The 18,766-nt window shown below is 40.8% G+C and overlaps 1 protein-coding gene across 2 annotated transcripts in view; it reads left to right on the forward strand.

Moving 5' to 3' along the window:
• The window catches only part of DNAJC27 (DnaJ (Hsp40) homolog, subfamily C, member 27), a 63,599-nt gene extending 49,051 nt beyond the window's left edge, over positions 1 to 14,548 (forward strand). The window contains exons 6-7 of one of the 2 annotated variants that reach the window (XM_006880621.1): positions 6,814 to 6,974; positions 14,416 to 14,548. In XM_006880621.1, coding sequence (XP_006880683.1) covers positions 6,814 to 6,974; positions 14,416 to 14,548 — 294 coding nt within the window. The remainder of the gene's footprint in view (positions 1 to 6,813; positions 6,975 to 14,415) is intronic. The other variant, XM_006880622.1, reaches the window with a different exon arrangement.
• The last annotated feature ends 4,218 nt before the right edge of the window (positions 14,549 to 18,766 follow it).

Here is an 18,766-nt window from a genome sequence, read left to right on the forward strand (position 1 = left end):
CCCAATTCGCTCTTCTCTTTGAAAAGTAAAATTCTTTCATTGTTATACAATCCCTCCCTCCAAGTCCACTCCACTATGCTGTCTTCAGTCTGGACTCCTGTCATGATAGTAATACCTAATCACATAACCCTTTTAAACAGTTCTCTTTTCTTTAATTCTTTGAATATTTTTCCTTTTATAGTTTGAATGTATTTGTAATAGTTGCTTTAAAGTCTTTTCTATTAAGTCCAACATCTGAGCCATCTCAATTTCTGTTGACTTCTGGTTACCTTAAAAACTCCTGGTAAGAATCACATTTTCTTCTTTGTATGATTAATGATTATCAACTGGCACTAGAATAATACATTGTAGAGACTTCTAATTCTCTTCCTCGGAAGCTTGATAATAATTCTTGTGTTACCTGCAGTTAAATTACTGGCAGATTACAGATTACATTTAACTTGTGTAGGCTTCTTTTTTTTTTTTCCTTAAATAGTAAGGGATTTATGATTTACTGATTACAGTTACCTTATTTAAAAAAAACCCAACCCATAAAATGTCAACTCTACAAGGACCACACCTGATGAAAAATCAGATTGACTACATCTGTGGAAAAAGGCGTTGGAGAAATTCCAAATCAGCAATACAAGGCCAGGGGCTAACTGTGAAACAGATCACCAGTTACTCATGAACAAGTTCAAATTGAAGTTGATGAAAATCAAATCAAGTCCACAAGAATCAAAATGGACCTTGAGTCTATCCCAATTGAATTTAAAAACCATCTCAAAATAGATTTGATGCATTGAACACTAATGATCGAAGACCAGCTATGAGTTGGAAGATCAACTATGAATTGGTCCTGACATAACAGCATCTACAAGACAGTAACAGTATACATAGACCAAAGCCTTTGTCCAAGCAACAAGGGAACACTGAAGGTTTAAAATCAAGAAAGATGTGCATCAGGTCTCCTTTCTCCATGTCTATTCAATCTGTATACTGAGTAAATTGTTCAAGAAGCTAGACTATATGAAGAAGAATGTGACATCAAAATTAGGAGAAGACTGATAATAATCTGCCTTGTTCTAGTTGTTATGTGCCGTTGATTTGCCTGAGACCCACAGCGAACCTTGCCCTGTCCTGAGCCAGTCTCACTGACTCCAACACACCTATCCTCATTGCCCCAGTCACTGTATCAATCCATCTCATCCAGGGTCTTCCTCTCCTGTGCTGTCCGTTCACTCCTCTGAGCATGATGTCCTTCTCTGAGAGTCAGTCCCTCTTGGCCACATGCCCAAAGTGTGTGAGACAGAGCTTCAAAAGCCTCCAAGGAGAAACTTGATTTCACCCTCTCCAATACAGACCGATTTGTTTTCGTGGTGGTCCATGGTATGTATGTTCATGACTCTTCTCCAGCACCACACCTCAAAGGTATCAATTTTTCTTCTGTCATCCTTAGTCATTGTCCAGCTCTCTGATGCATCATAAGTAGTCTGCAATATACAGATGATCTATAACCTGGTTTGCAGTAAGAGTGGAAACTTTCAGGCACTTACTGAAGAATATCAAAGACTATATAACCTTCAATATGTATTACATCTCAGTGTTTAGAAAGCGAAAGTCTTCACTGTGGACCAATAGGCAACATCATGATAGATGGAGAAAAGATTGAAGCTGTCAATGATTTAATTTTACTTGGATTGGTAGCAGCAGTCAAAAATCAAAAGCTGTGTTGCATTGAGAGAATCTGCTGTTGAGGACCTCTCCAAAGTTCTAAAGAGCAACAATATCAGTTTAAAGACTAGGGTGTGCCATCTCCAAGCCGTGGTATTACCAGTTACTTCTTATGCATCTGAAAGTCAGACACTGAGTAAAGATTAAATGAATTTTAATTGTGGTGCTGGCAAAAAGTACTCACTATCCCGTGCACTGCCAAAATAACAAAACAAAACAAATCGGTCTTGGAGGAAGTGCAACCAGGGTGCCCCTTAGAGGAGAGGGTGGTAGAACTTCATCTCACTCTGGGGATATTGTCAGGAGAGGTCAGTCTTTGGAAAAGCCTTCATGCTGGGAAAGATGGAGTCATTTAAAGAGAGGAAGGTCCTCGAGGAGATGGATTGACGACCGTAACTACAAGAGCGGGCTTGAGCATGACAGATCGTGAGGATGGCACAGAATGGGGCAGGATTTTGACCTGTTTTTTTATAGGGGTGGCTATGCATTGTGGTCAACTCAATGGCACCTAGCAAGAACAGCAATAACAAAGCAAGCCCATTGTTTTTCCCAGCCCAATCAACCAACCAGCCAGCTCACTGCTACCTAGTCAATACTAACTTTTTGTGACCTGTAGAACTGCCCAATAGGGTTTCTAAGTCTGTAACTCTTTAGAGGAGCTCACAGCCTCATCTCTTTCCTATGCTGGTGTTTCCAGTCTCGGACCTCTCAGTGAGCAGCCTGTGTTTAACCCATCGTGCCACAAGGGCATCTTCTCTTTTCCCCAAGCTTTTAGATTTTGGAAGGTCTCTGCCTCCAAACTCTCTTTTGCAGATTCTGTTGGCTCTTGGTTTTAGGTTTTATAAGGACAAACCTAATTCCTAAGGGGTACAGCCTTTCTGGTATCTCAGCTAGATGCCAAGAGTTTTAATGAAGTGTTAAAGCAATTTCTCCACACTGGCAAAGCAAAATTCTTCCCTAGCACCACTTAACTTCTAGAATAGTGGTCTGTTTTTTAAACTCCCTTGCAGCTGCTAGCTAGTAAGCCTTCCATGATCTCTCCCTGTGCTTGTATGGCCCAACCCTCAGAAAACACTGGTAAGGAGCGCTCACATGGATTTTGGGGGCCCCAACTCTGCACCGCGCTCCTTCATGCTCTCTCTCTCCTGTGTGCTGCTCAGAACATTGTAGCCCCATCAGATTCAAGCTCTGGTCTCTGCTTCTTCCTTAACTCAGTGTAACTTTGTGCCTGCTTGCACTCCAGCTTCCTGACATGGTCACAAAACTATAGGCAGAGAACCAGGTGATTGTGGACTTTACTGCTCAGGGATTCAAGTCATGCACAAACTGTCATCTGCTGCCTGAAAATAGTTGCGTCATAAATGTTTTCTGTAAGTTATTGCAGGTAGTCTGGTCTAGTACCTGTTACACCATCGTGGCTATAACTCAGACATGAAATTTAAACCCAAAGCTTTCGACTTCAGTGAATCTTCTCTAAGCTTGTGTGCTGTCCATGAAAACTTAGTCCTCAGAAGTCTGTGAACACTTATATTTCGATTTAGCTCACCCTGACATCGCTAGCAAAGATCTGTGAACACTGAACTCTTTTAGGTGGCTTTTCTCCTTTTCTGTAAAGTTTGGGTAGGTAAGGAGCTGCACTGCAATCCCAAACGCATGCGGTTCAAATCCACCAGCTTCTTCACAGGAGGAGGATGGGTAGTCTTCTCCTGTGCAATTAACTGTCCTTAAAGCCTGCTGGAGAGTCAGCTATGGGTCTGTGCTGACCCGACACCACAAAACAACAACAATATGGATAAATTAGTCAACAAAGAGAAACATCATTCTGGGGAAAATCAAGGGCCAGAAGAAGACTCTCAATGCCATGGATTGAGAGTAACTGCAGCAGTGGGCTTGAGCCTGGCAGAGATTGGAGGATGGGGCAGGAGAGGGAAATGTTTAGGTCTGCTGTTCATAGGATCCCTATGAGCTGTAGTTGGCACATAGGGCAGCTAAACAACAACAGCAGGGTGGGGAGGTGGGGGGGGGGTGTGGAAGGCTAACAAGAGGAATGTTATGAAACTGTCCAGGAAGTACTCAGTGCTTTCCTATTGGTTTCATTCAACAAGTAATTTCTTTGTTTATCTGCTTAAGAGATACTTTGTGTTAAAATGTTTTTTGGTTTTGTCTTATTCACTTAACAGAGAGAATACAGTTAAGGTAGACTAAAACCAAGGAAATGCTTCTTTTGTCTTGATTTCTAATGGGTTTTCTTTGACAAGCTTTCTCATATGTCAGGGCCCCTTGTTAGATTTCCAAGTCGATTACCTGTTTCTGGAGAGCACAAAGAGGAATCTAGGAGAGAGACCTGGAGGAATATCTAAGAACTAGAAAAAGAAGAAATTAAAAAAGAAATTGAGAGAAGAAGAGATATGTCACTTTCAAGGCAGCACTAGTATAATAAATTAATGTTTAAGTGGAGTCATTTAACATTAATAATAGTGCAGAGTATAAGACATGTTATTGTTTTTAGGTGCTATCAAGTCAAGTATGACTCATAGTGACCCTATGAACAAAAGATCTGAACCCTGTTCTAGCCTGACATCCTCACACTTCCTGACACACAAGAGCAGTAATAAGAAATTAATTTTTGAGTAGAGTCATTTAACAGTAATAATTGTGCACAGAGTGTAAGGCACGAGCAGAATCAAATAAGAGTTTGCATTTACAAGCCACCAGAAAAAGGAACAAACAATTTGAACTGCCAGCTTTCAGAAAACAAAAAGGTCAGGGAGCTCTGGTGGCTTAGTGGCAAGAAACTGCACTGCAGTCCCAGAGGTATGTGGTTCGAATTCACCAGACGCTCTGCTGGAGAAGGAGGGGCAATCTCCTCCTGTACCAGTCAGATCCAATTTGTCGGTACACACAAAAAAATAATAAAATAAATTTTTTTAAAGTTCAATAAAACATATGAAGAATAGTCTCATTTATTGTTAAAAGATGCAAATCAGTCCTGTGAGGCACATCATGTGAGGAAGCTTAGTTAAGATGTCTGAGACCATCCAGTGCTGGTGACAGTGTAGGGAAATGGGTGCTCGTCACCGACTGGTGCAACCTTTTTGGAAGACAGTTGTCAGATCAAAATTTAAAATGCACATCTGCTCAGAAATTCTGTTTTTAGGCATTCATCCTAAAGGAAAACCTCTACAACTATGTAGAGACGTATGCCCCCAAAATAGTCACTGAAGGACTATTTGTAGTAGCAAATATTGGAAACTGAGTTGTCCAAGAATGGGAAACTATTAAAAAATTATAGCATAACTGTGTAGAAAAATGCAGAAGGAAGGACTCAGTCTGAAGTATAGCAAGAGTCCAATATATATTATTATGTAAAAAAGTTATTTTATGTAAATTTTTAATGTGCATATGTACTAATAAACTAATAGAAAACTTTTCTAGAAGGAGTCTCGAAAAAATTTTATCAGTGAGATTACCTTGAGGAGAGGAACTTGAAGAGTAGGGAGGTAGGGAGATGCAGCTTTCATTTTATTTTTTTTACTACTATTTGTATTTTCTGTTGAGGTAAAATTCACATGGAACAGTTATTCAGTTTAAAGTGGCATTTAGTCCATTCAAAATGTTAGCCATCCACCACTCATATCTAGTTTTCTCAACTCAGAAGGAAGCCCTGCATCTATTAAGCTCTCACTCCCTATTATCCTCTCTCCTCAGCTCAAAGCAACCATCAATTACTTTCTGTCTTTGTAGATTTACCTTTTTTAGACATTCCTATAAATGGAATTATGCCATATGTATAATTTTGTGCCTGATCTCTCTCAACTTAGCATAACACTTTTATAGTCCATCCACATTGTAGAACACATCAATACTTCTTTCCTTTTGATGGTGGCATGTGAGACATCCTGGTGATATAGTAGTTTAGCACTTAGCTGCTAGCAGAGGGGTCATGAATTCAAATCTCCCAGCTACTCCATGGGAGAAGGATGTGCTGGTCTGCTTCCATGAAAGATGACTGCCTTGGAAACCCTGTGGGACAGTTTTACTGCCTTATGGGCCCACTGCAAATCAGAATCGATGAGTGGGTTGGATGTTGGATTTGGGGTTTTTTTATGTAAATGTAAATGTACCACATATTGTTCTTCCATTCATTAGTTGAAGAACATCTGGGTTGTTTCCACCTTTAGCTATTGTGAATGTGTTTCTTTCGATATTTACACACACTTGTTTGATTACATTTTTCAATTCCTTATGTGTAGACTTGCTAGGTCCTATGATAATTTTATGTTTAACATACTTTTTAGAAAATTTTTATATTGGTTTGCATACAGAATTTATATACATTGTGCTTATTTCCCTTCATTCACATTGTGTTTTATTCAATCATTCTCATACATTGTGTTTTATAAAATTAATCACCACTATACCTACCATTACCCAGTCTTTTCAGGTCCCCATCAGATTGGTCCCATTTTCTTTACCCTCTCCCTCCATCCATCAAAATGTAATTTCCCTCTGCCCATCCTCACCCTTCTTCTCCTACCCCTCCCCCCCTTGGATCCTCATACATGTTTTACTAGTTAACTTTCTATTTTTACAGTAATGATCTTATGCAGTATTTATCCTTATGAGACTGAGTTAGTTCACTCAGCAGAATGCTTTCCAGTCCCTCCCAGTTTTTTAAATTGTGCCTGAGTGCCACGTAGTATTCCATTGTGTTACTAGGCCACAATTTCTCAGTCCATTTGATTGTGGATGGACATTTGGGCTATTTCCATGTTCTTGCGATGTTTAACTTTTTAAGGCTACTTGAGATTTTCGAACACTGTTAGAAATTTACTCAGGTAAAGTTATCTTGAGTGTAGAATTATAAACCACTTACCTTTTTTTTTCTTTATGCTTTTTCTGGTTTTGTACTTATCTAAATGAAGTATGTGTATATATAAGTATATGCAGTATAAGAGGAAAATGTCTTTTAAAGTTCATATTTGTTTTATTTATACCGTTAAGAGTTCTTGAATCCTGAAAAGGCTTTGACTTGATACTTAACAAGAATTCCTGTTTCCATAAAATCAGTTCTGCTATGGGATCTTCTTTGTTTTTCAGACCTTCTATGTCTCCATAGTAGATTTATGTGAAAATGGCGGGAAACGTCCTATCACAAATAACAGTGCTAGTTTCACCAAAGAACAAGCAGACACCATTCGCAGGATTCGCAATAGCAAAGATAGTTGGGACATGTTGGGAGTCAAACCTGGAGCCTCACGGTAAGCAATACTCTAGGATACTTAGTGCTGGGCTCTATTACAGAAAAAGACATAGTAGTTGAAATTATAGATGTCGCCATAAGCATAAAAACTAGGACTATGTGTTTCTCAAGCTTACTTAATCACTGTGCTTCACTGAATGAATTAAATACCACAGAAACAAAACAAGAGAACATAGTTAGTTGTCTGATAAAGTTGAAGAAGTTTGAAGTTAATGTAACCTAAAAAAAAAAAAGAGGAAGACAGATGCTACCCTGGATGTGCTCACCAAGCTGTGCCAAGAACTCTGGAGAACAACCACTTGGCCAACTGACTGGAAGAGATCTATATTTGTTCCCATTCCAAAGAAAGGTGACCCAACAAAGTGTGGAAATTATGGAAAAAATCATTAATACAACATGGAAGCAAGATTCTGCTGAAAACTACCCAAAAATAACTGGGACAGCATATCAACAGAGAACTGCCAGGTATGCAGGCTGGGTTTAGAAGAGGCTGTGGTACTAGGGATATTATAGCTAATGTTAGATGGATCTTGGCTGAAAGCAGAGAATGCCAGAAGAATATCTATCTGTGCTTCATTGACTATGCAAAGGCATTTGACTGTGTGGATCACAACAAACTGTGGCTGACTCTGAGAAGAATGGGAATCCCAGAACATTTGATTGTGCTAATGTGAAACCTATACTTGAACCAAGAGGCAGTCGTCAGACAGAGCAATGAACACTGCATGGTTCAAAATTGTGAAGGGTGTATGCCAGGGATGTATCCTATCTCTAAACCTTTTCAATCTATATGCAAAACAGATTATCCAGGAGGCTGGGCTCTATGAGGAGAAATGTGGCATCAGGATTGGAAGGAGATTCATCAACAATCTGTATTACAACAGATAACACAACCCTGCTTGCTGAAACCAAAGAAGTCCTGAAGTGCTTGCTGCAGAAGATCAAGGACTACAGTCTTAAATATGTATTGAAGCTCAACATCAAGAAAACAAGGATTCCCACCACTAGGCCAATTATAGCATTATGATAGATGGTGAAGAGATTGAGATTGTTAACAGCTTCAGTTTGCTTGGCTTCGCAGTCAGCACTCAGGGTACCAGTAGCCAGGAAATTAAAAAACTTACTGCATTGGGAAAGTCGGCTGTCAGAGACCTCTCCAAAGTACTAAAGATCAATGATATCAGTCTAGAGACTAAGGTGCACCTGATTCAGGCCATGGTCTTTGCAGTTGCTTGCTATGCATCAGAAAGCTGGACGATGATTAGGAATGATAGAAGGAGAATTGATGCCCTTGAGCTGGGGTGCTGGAGAACAGTATTGAATATACATGGTATTGAATATACCATGAATGGCTAGAACAAACAGGTTCATCTTGGAGAGCGCGAGACCAGGCTTCTTGGAGGCAGGAATTCTGAAGCTTCGTCTGACATACTTTGGACATATTGCAAGGAGGGAACTGTCCTTGGAGAGGGACATCATGCTTGGGAGGATGAAGGGACAGAGCAAGAGAGGAAGACCCTCGATGAGATGAATTGATTCAGTGACTGGGGTAATAGAGGTTGGTGTGTCAGAGACAGTAAGATTGGCACAGGATAAAACAGGGTATAGGGCTGTTGTACATAGGGTCACTATGAGTCGCAAGTGACTTGACAGCACATAGCAACAACAAAAAAGTAAATTCTCAAATCATAGAGTTTTAGAGGAGGGAAGGGTGTTAGCAAGCAACTTGTCAAAATATTCCGTTCTATAAATGGAAAAACCAGAACTCAGTGAGCATCAACACACTTTCAGGAATGATAGAATTGGCTCTTGACCTTGAAACATTTGAGCACTTAGTGTCTGTCTGTGTGTCTCTTGTCTGTCTGTAATATGCACACACAAACACAGTCCTGCTGTTTTCCTCTGTGTATTTATGGTAAATTATTTTATTTTAGCCCCTTACTTTTCTACCAAAATAATTACAAGAGGAAAAGAAATACAACCACTATTCTTTGTTGCTTGTGTAAAATATGTTATTATTCACTATGATTGTATTTAGAGTACTACCATTATTATACATATTGTAATGTATAACATTACCAGGGTTTTTTCATTTAACCCCAGCTTTTTTCCTCATACTTCTTTATACTTTTTCACTTTGATCTTCACAGAATAAAGTATTTCTTAAAATTGCCTTGTAAGCACCAAAAAACAGTAAGTTTCTCTGTTCCACGTTAACCTCATCTTGAAAAGTTTGGGTGGAAAGTGGGGAAAGGAAGAAGACCATCACTGGTTACTCTCGACCTGCCAGGCATAACTGAGGACCTGGAGGAATTCACGTGACCTCATGTGCACAGCACAGAGCTCATTGGTGTGTTTTAAATTTCTCTTCTGATCTCTGTAGTCTCATCCTACATTGATTGATTTCCTCTCCAATGATACTCTAAAATTAAGAAACTATTACTATATGGATTTACAAATTAACCTAGCATAATACTCATAACAGAGGAAATTTTGTTTCCTGTAGTTGATTGGAATTTAGCAAAACTTCCACAACCTCCCTGTTCTTAACCAACATGAGCTTGTACTTCTCTAACTTTGTCCACTGAGTCTGTTCTGTGTACTATGTTCCATCGAGTCGCCTGCGACTCATAGCGATCCTATATACAATAGCCCTATACCCTGTTCTATCCCTTCACCCTCCCAAGCATGACATCCTTCTCCAAGGACTGGTAAATCCTTACAGCATGACCAAAGTACGTCAGACAAAGCCTCAGAATCCTTGCCTCCAAGGAGCAGCCTGGTCTTATCCTCTCCAGGACAAACCTGTTTGTTCTCTTAGTAGTCCGTGATATATTCAGTAGTCTTCTCCAGCACCACAACTCAAAGGCATCAGTTCTCCTTCTATCATCCCTAGTCATTGTCCAGCTTTCTGATCCATAGCAAATAATTGCAATGACCATGTATCACACCTCTATCAGGCACACCTTAGTCTCCAGACTGACATCATTACTCTTCAGTACTTTGAAGAGGTCTCTGACAGCAGACTTTCCCAGTGCAAAACATCTTTTAATTTCCTGGCTGCTGGAGCCAAGAATATTGATTGTATAGCCAAGCAAACTAAAGTTAACAATCTCAATCTCTTCACCATCTGTCATGATGGCTGCAGTCAGCCCAGTAGTGAGTATCTTTGTTTTCTTGATGTTGAGCTTCAATTCATATTTAAGACTGCAGTCCTTGACCTTCTGCAGCAAGCGTTTTAGGTCCTCCTCAGTTTCAACAAGCAGGGTGTGTCATCTGCATAACTGGGCAAAATAGAAATCATTTTCTATTCATGGCACTGCTTTTATTTCTCTAGGATATATATTATTAGGAGTGGGATTGCTGCTGGATCATACAATGTCTCTGTTTCTAACTTTTTAAGAAAGTGCCATACCAGGTTCCGCAGTGGCTGTTCCATTTTACAGTTCCATCTTCAGTGTATAAGTGTTCCAGTCTCTCTACACCTGGGCCAGCATTTGTTGGTTTTTGGTTTTGTTTGATTTTTAGTTTTGCTATTATTGATGTGATGAGATGTCATCTCTTCATTTTGATTTGCATCTCTTTAATAGCATTTTCCCCCTTAAGTTAGTTTTCATGTTTGTTCAATGCTATGTTTACAGTTCTTAAATTTTAAGAAAATCTTCATCTTCAACAGAACTGATAATATTCCTTACATACTTCAGTCAGTCTTGTTTCTCCAGATATTCTCCAGGGTGTGTATTCTACAACCTGAAACTCTTGAAAGGCACTTTGGGCAGAGAACAGAGCCTAACCACTAACCTTTGTGAGCATCCTCACGCAGGAAGCAGAGTTGTTAGAGGGTCCATGCCCAGGACTCACTCACTGGGAAGAGAAAAGACAAAGGGTCTTTTGGAAAAATAAGTATCTTTATAAAGGAAGAATATGACTTGTCAGCTACATGCTTCTAGGAGAGGCTGTTCTTTGGGGAGGGACATCATGCTTAGAAAGGTGCCGGGTCAGCAGAAGGGAAGACCCTCAGCGAGATGGCTTGATATACAGACTGCAGCAATAGATTCAAGTGTGTCAAAGATAATGAGGTCAGCACAGGACCGAGTTCAGATCTGTTGTTCATCAGTTCGCTGTGAGTTGTAGTCTATTTGATGGTACTTAACACTCAAATTATCTATGGATAAAAACTACAGACTGAGTTAAAAGCAAGGAAATTCAAAAGGACACCACTATAGAGCAGAGAGCAGAAGCCCTGGTTTTCTATAACAGAAAGAAACAGTCTTGTTCCAACTGTTGAAAGCCGGTTCTTCTCTGTATTGATGAGCACAGGGACTTGTATGCCTAAACATGGATGTGTGTTAACACAGCCCTGCGACATCACTCCAGGCTAGTAGAAGACTTTCTGTGACAGCCAAAGTATCAAAGACCATCTCATTCATTTGGCGAGATCTATTGGAAATTCTTGAAATTAAAAAAAAAGAAGAAGAAGAAACCTTAAGAATTTAGAGAAGCACCATACCCATGCTTATAACTGGAACCCGGAGTTACAAAGAGAAGATGGAAAATAAAAGTTTCTTCTTGAGACCGAGTTCAGTCTACCAGGAAGTGACTGGGTACTTGGACACTCTTCAGTTTGGGCGGGCTAGAAGATCTGACAGCAGAGGATGACTGGAGAACAGGGAGAAGATATAATAGTCTCCAGACACTTTCCAGAGCAGTTTTCCACTCACTTGAGCAACTGAAGCCTCTAGACCTCTGCGAGTTTGCAGTTAGTACTTGTTGAACTTTGGAGAAACATTGTTCCTGATCCTTTCCTCTGTGGACAGTGATCTCTTTCCCCTGTTGCTTTTTGAGTCTCTGTCCTTCTCAGCCTATCTTCCCCTGCACCTCAGTTCTCATGATGCTGGGACTCATTTCATCCCCTCTCTGTTACAACTTGGCCTGTACACCCACTAACTTCTGCCAGTTTCCCCCTTATATTCTTCCTCCCTGATCTTCTTTGATTGCTTCTTACAAATACCTTAATATAAACTCTTGTACCTCATCCCTGTGTTACTGCTATAACTACCCTTTATCAGTGTCCTAGCTTCAGAAAAAATCTTACCAACACCACTATATCATGAAACACCTATTATTATTATTATTAATTACTCTTATTATTTCTAATCCAATTTTTTTCTGTTATTTTATTTGCAAAGCCCTTTGCTTACTCCTCACAGGACTGCATGCTGTCTGCAGGTCCTGTGCTCAGCCTCTGTCAGTTCTCTTTCCCCAGGGAGCTCTGTGTCCCCACTGCTGTATTAACCCTGACCCCCATCTTCTTCGGGGCCTCCCCTGATTGCCCTGTGCACTCATTCCTTCAGTCAGCAAAGACTGTGGCTCCAAACAAAGTAGCCTGGATGCAGAGACCAATCCTGCACTCATATAATTGTTGTTGTTGTTGTTATGTGTCGTCGAGTCGCTTGCGACTCATAGTGACCCTGTGTACAACAGCTCTAAACTCTGCTCTGTCCTGTGCCAATCTCACTGTCTCCGACACACTCATCCCAATTACCCCAGTCACCGAATCAATCCACCTCCCAGAGGACCTTCCCCTCCTGCGCCTGCCCTCCACCCTCCCAAGCATGATGTCTTTCTCCAAGGACCAGTCTCTCCTTACAACATGACCAAAGTATGTCAGACGAAGTCTCAGAATCCTTGCCTCCAAGGAGCAGCCCGGTTTAACCCTCTCCAGGATGAATCTGTTTGTTTTCTTAGCAGTCTATGGCACCCTCAGCACTCTTCTCCAACACCAAAGCTCAAAAACATCAATTCTCCTTCTCTCCTCCCTAGTCATTGTCCAGCTCTCTGACGCATAAAAAGTTATTTCAAAGACCATGGCCTGTACCAGATGCACCTTAGTCTTCAGAGACACACCATTGCTCTTAAGTACTTTAGAGAGGTCCCTAACAGCAGACTTTCCCATCGCAATACGTCTTTTAATTTCCTGGCTGCGAGTGCCAAGAGTGTTGATTGTGGAGCCAAGCAGACTAAAGCTGTGAACAATCTCAAGTGGTGAGAATCTTTGTCTTCTTGATATTGAGCTTCAATCAATATTGATGGCTGCAGTCCTTGACCCTCTGCAGCAAGCGCTTCAGGTCCCCCTCAGTTTCAGCAAGCAGGGTTGTGTCATCTGCATAACGCAGATTGTTGATAGATCTTCCACCACTGAAGAATTCAAGATACTAAAGAGCTGAACAGAAGATTTCAAAAGGCAGCGTGGGATGACAAAGTAAAGTATTACAATGAAATGTGCAAGAAGTTGGAGTCAGAAAACCAAAAGGGTCGAACTTGCTCAGCATTCCTTAAGCTCAAGGAACTGAAAAACAAATTCAAACCTAGAGTTGCTATAATCAAAGATGCTTTAGGCAGAGTACTAAATGATCCAGGAGGTATCAAAACAAGATGGAAAGAATATACTGAGTCATTGTATCGAAAAGAATTGGCAGACACAGAAGAATTTAATGAAACAACATATGAGCAAGAGCCTATGGTGATGAAGGAAGAAGTTCAAGCTGCTTTGAAAGAAATAGCAAAAAATAAGACCCCAGGAATAGATGGTATACCAATTGACATATTTCAGCTAACAGATGCTGCCCCGGATGTGCTCACCAAGTTGTGCCAAGAAATCTGGAGAACAACCACTTGGCCAACTGACTAGAAGATATCTATATTTGTTCCCATTCCAAAGAAAGGTGACCTAACAGAGTGTGGAAACTATATCATTGATTTCACATGCAAGCAAAATTCTACTGAAGATTATCCAAAAACGATTAGAACAGCACATCAGCAGAGAACTGCCAGAAGTCCAGGCTGGGTTTAGAAGGGGTTGTGGTACTAGTGATATTGTAGCTGATGTTAGATGGATTTTAGTTGAAAGCAGGAAGTACCAGAGGAATGTATATCTGTGCTCAATTGATTATGCAAAGGCATTTGACTGTGTGGATCATAACAAGCTGTGGCTGACTCTGAGAAGAATGGGAATCCCAGAACATTTAATTGTGCTAATGCGAAACCTATACTTGGACCAAGAGACAGTAGTCAGAACAGAGCAAGGAAACACTGCATGGTTCAGAATTGGGAAGGGTGTACACCAGGGATATGTCCTGTCTGTACTCATATAATAGTGATTAAAAATTCCTGTGGTACCAATCACTGTTTTAATCTGATCATACCCTTATTGTTTCCCTAGGATTTTTCTATTCCTTTTACATTGCGTTAGTTTGTTGTTGCTGTTGTTTTAGTTTTTATGTTACATACTTTTTGTTTGATGTGTTGGCTCCAGATGTTTTAGTCCCACCTTTGAGAAGGGATAATGATGACTTCCAGTGTCCTTACTGAAAGAGCTAAACTGCAGTGGAGTGGGGATGGTGCTGTTCCCTGACTTAGTGCTTTGCTCCTTTTCCTAGGGACGAAGTCAATAAAGCGTACCGGAAGCTCGCTGTGCTTCTTCACCCAGACAAATGTGTTGCCCCTGGCAGTGAAGATGCTTTCAAAGCAGTCGTGAATGCCCGGACAGCACTCCTGAAGAACATCAAGTAGCATGAAGATAAGTGTGAGACTCACATGACGTGCACGCAGACCGTCCCCCCGAGGTGAAATAACCAGCGTGGGGTTTGCCTCCTCAGAATCTTACTGCTTTTTTCACTCACATGCTAATTGTCTTTTACATCTCAAGAACTTAGGTGCCCATCACATTTCTTGGACATTTTGCAGAGAAATGGCCCACATGTGTATGAATTGGAGAGGCGTAAGCTTCACTGTACCCAGATTCAGTTAGTGCTTCTAGATAATTGACTTTTTTTTCCCTCTTACTCATTTGTAAGCTCTGTAATTAGGCACTTTGCTCAAGAAAGTTTGTGAGGTTTCTGGAGAAGATAAAAGCACCTTTACCTTTAAAACACAGACACACACACACACACACACACACACAAACACAAAACCATCAAACTCTGTATCATAAAAGACAACACAAATGGAAGTAGACAGTATCAAAACTTATGAATGTTTTTGGTTTGACCTTACAGGCAGGTTGCTTCCTTTACAGTGATTTCCTTGAGTAGTATTGTAACCCTTAATCTCTAATTAGCGAATTCCTGGCAGCCCTGCTTAGATTGTGAAATGAAGCAGTTACATTCGAAATTGAAGCACCTTTTATGACATCAACTCTGTTCCCGTCTCCAACCACCAGGGGGAGAGACAGGCCAGGCCACCACCTGAGAGAGACAGGGCGGTGACAGCCACAGATTCTGGGTCAGCCACTGCTGCTAGTTGCACCCTGGATGCAAGGCATTTCCCTAGTTGTGGAACTGTTGCCAGGGAACAGTATGCCCCCAGGAAGCAGGACTCAGATCCCAAGACAGAAGTAACTTCTGTCACACCCGGGCATCATCCAGACATCCTGAGGAGGACGTGCCAACCTAGGGGCCTTGTTTGAGGCACTAGGCAAGTCCTTATAGGAAGTTTGTACTTTTCCTTATGTCAGCATCAGTTGCCACAGAAGGTCGGGGAGCCACTCAGCAAGCTGGACCCTTTCCATCAGGGTTGACGTCTTCCTTTCCCCCTTCTTGTTTTCTTTCTCTTCTTCTGTTTTGTTCTGTTTTACCTGACACCTGCCATCATTTTCTCTCTTCTTGAGCCCTTCACTTGCAGCCAGTGCCACCTCCATCCTTCCTTGTAGACCTGGGCTTGGTTAACCGGGATCCAGTGTGGCTCTTCGGGGGGTGTGGAGGAAGGCTGTGAAGGCATGTGTGCAGGCATATGGAAGAACCTCTTTCTCTTCTGCTTGTGCTTCAGATTTCTAATTAGTAATATTTTTGACCTACAGATATCAAGTATTAAGGTTATTATTTTTCCCTTTCCATAGGCTGTAAGGTCAGCATTCTCACTCCTTGAGCCATTAATCATCACTTTGATTACATTATTCATCTTTTCCATTCCGTTAGTTGGGGCTTTAACTTAGGCGAAATGTTAATGTCCTGTGACTTATAAACAGGTATCCTACATTAATCACCAAACCCCCTAAACCAAACACTTTACCACTTAAGAAGTAAAGCAACTTTCCTATAATCCAGTCCCACAGAGTCTTTGCATTTTCCCCCTCTCCATAGCGGCTTCATAGCTGTCCTAGGACTGGATCAAGCTGACTGGCTTACAATAAACAGCACATGCAGGTCAAGTCCCAAGTTTTCAGCTTGGTAATTCTCAAAGTACTTTATAATGTATTGGAATCTGATACCTGATGATGATTTGTGGGATTTTCCTCTGTCCTTTGAACTGGAGTCTGGGAGTGCAAGACTGCTATTCTGGACCTCACTTTTCCCAGGGGCTCTTATGTCTAAAGCAATCAAACACAAAACTGCCTCTTGCAGCAGATCTTAGGAGTCATTTGCATGAGCTGGTCATGCGCCGTGGTGTCCACCCACATCTCACAGATGCACATATGGCCTTGTATGGCAAGCTGCTGTCCGTTCTCCTCACTTTATGAAGCATTAGGTTGGTCTCCTCATCCATGTTTCATTGTGCCGATGAGCAGTTACAGCAGAGTTCTTTATTGCTTTGCTCATGTCCTTGCATCATGAGGCTATATCTTGTTGAAATTTAGATCTTTATTTTTAGGCCTTGGGACTCTGTTATAGACACCATCATTTTTAACAGTAAAAGTCACCATAAACTATCAAGTAAAAGAAAGAAAATAAGAAAACTAAGCTATAAGGCCCTAGAATTTTTCTTATTTCCATAATCCTTAAATTAATGACATTATAAAGCATGGTTTGCAATGAAAAATTTTTAAGTCCTAACTCCATGCAAAAATTCTCAGTCTCTATGCATTAAATTCTTGGTGCAGCATATACTGTGTAGTTCAAGCTTACTAAAATTCTTAGTCCTGTTAGGATTTCAGAATATATCAGAGAGAAGAACAACTGGCTCAAAAGTTTTTTAAAAAATCTTGGCTTGTTTTTTTTTAAAAAAAAAAGTTTGAACAGCTATTATAAAAGAAAAGCCATTTCTTCCACATGTGAGTCACCAAGAAGTTTCACTTAAAACTCGTTTAGGAATCCCTGGAGACATTTCACATTCCTAGTCCAACCTACTTAAGCACTTTAAAATACTCCTTCCTTTTATTCCTCTGTTCCCCCTTTTGTGCCTCCTTTTGAATGCATGTTCTCATTGCCATTTACCTGTCACTATTTCCTTTATTTCAGCATAGTTTGATTTCTTTATATAAACGTGTCCTTAGTTTTGCTCACCTGTTAGTTTGAAAGTTCAGACTTGGGGTCATTGTGCTGCTACCCAAGATTAATTGCTGTAATTGTATAGATTGCACTTCATTTGTTAAGGCTTGCATTTACCTCAGGAAGTTCCTCTCAAGTTCTGATACATTGCGTTCTCAGCTTGTCAATGTTTCTTTATACCTATAAACAAGCACCTGTTCACTGTTAGTTAAATGAGCCATATAGATAAGGTACATTTCTGAAAGAAAGCAGCTCTTAGTCCGTCATGAAGTAGCTGTTCCTCTAGGAAAAATGACAGCATCAAGAGCATGAGGGAGTATCTTGGTCGGGCAATGGGTAGAGTTGTAGTGCATGCCTGTTGTCTCTGACAGTGTCCTTCTCACAAGTAGCTCAGTGCTGCGATGCTGTTTCCCTTCCTGCTGCACACACTTCAGTCCGCTCTGGCATCTGCCACCATTTCTGCAAAACTTTAGAAAAAAGTTAATTTAGCTGCAGAATAGAGCCAAGCACCTTCAGTGGCAAAGCCAAGACGTCATGTTTATCGTAAGTGGTATTTAGTACCATTGTAAAACGCAGTGCTCTTTGTACATTCTGTTCTTCCATTAAGTGTTGTGATGTGGATACGTTCGTTTGTGTCTCACAGCAGTGCAATATGAAACTGTGCAATACAGGCCCTGTTGGTGAAGTGACTTTTATTGGAAAGTTGGGTGGTTTTATAAGCGTCCCACAGCAGTGGCTTTCCGGTCATCCCCCTGCCCCCCAGCTTCGACTGTGAATGCAGAGTCTATAAACCCTTTGCTCTTATAAAAAAATTAACATATTTGCTTTCTGCTATTTCTGTTAAAATACTGAAAACGTTATCTACCAGTTGTTTATGTCTTGTATAGAGAGTGCCATATGTATTTAAGTTGTGTATTTTTCTAAAGTAAAGGCAAATATCAAGCACTGTCTGTGGAATGTGTGTGTTGAGACACTGATCTTCAGTGAAAACCATGCCAGGCTGGAAGCCAATCTTCTTCCTCACCAAGAGTCACCTGAGATATTTTGCCTTCATTTCCCATCTATAACATGGAGGGAATTTTAACCAGAAGTCCATTGGGCTTTTTTAACTTTATTGAGTTGTGATGAGATTATTTAAACCTCTTTAAAAACAAGATCCTAATATTATTTTTACCTTTAAATCAGATGAAACTGTCATAAAGTCATTCTTTTCAGTTTTCTGTTGCTGCCATCCAAATTACCACACATATGGCAACTTAAGTATGGGGAGCTCTGCTGGCCTACTGGTGACACGTTACACTCACAACCCAGAGGAACACGGTTTGAATCCACCATCCGCTCTGCTGGACAATGAAGGGCAGTCTCTTCTTGTGTGATTCACTACCACTGAAAACCCACTGGAGGGTCAGCTGTGAGTCAGTGCCTACTTGAACGCACACACAACAACATGGTGACTTAAAGAGCAAAAGTTGATTCTCTCAGTTCTAGTGGCCCACCCTCTAGAGACTGCAGGAAAGAATCTGTG

This window comes from Elephantulus edwardii, unplaced genomic scaffold, assembly GCF_000299155.1.
Source record: "Elephantulus edwardii isolate Elephantulus edwardi_28Jun2011 unplaced genomic scaffold, EleEdw1.0 scaffold00009, whole genome shotgun sequence".
Taxonomy (NCBI): domain Eukaryota; kingdom Metazoa; phylum Chordata; class Mammalia; order Macroscelidea; family Macroscelididae; genus Elephantulus; species Elephantulus edwardii.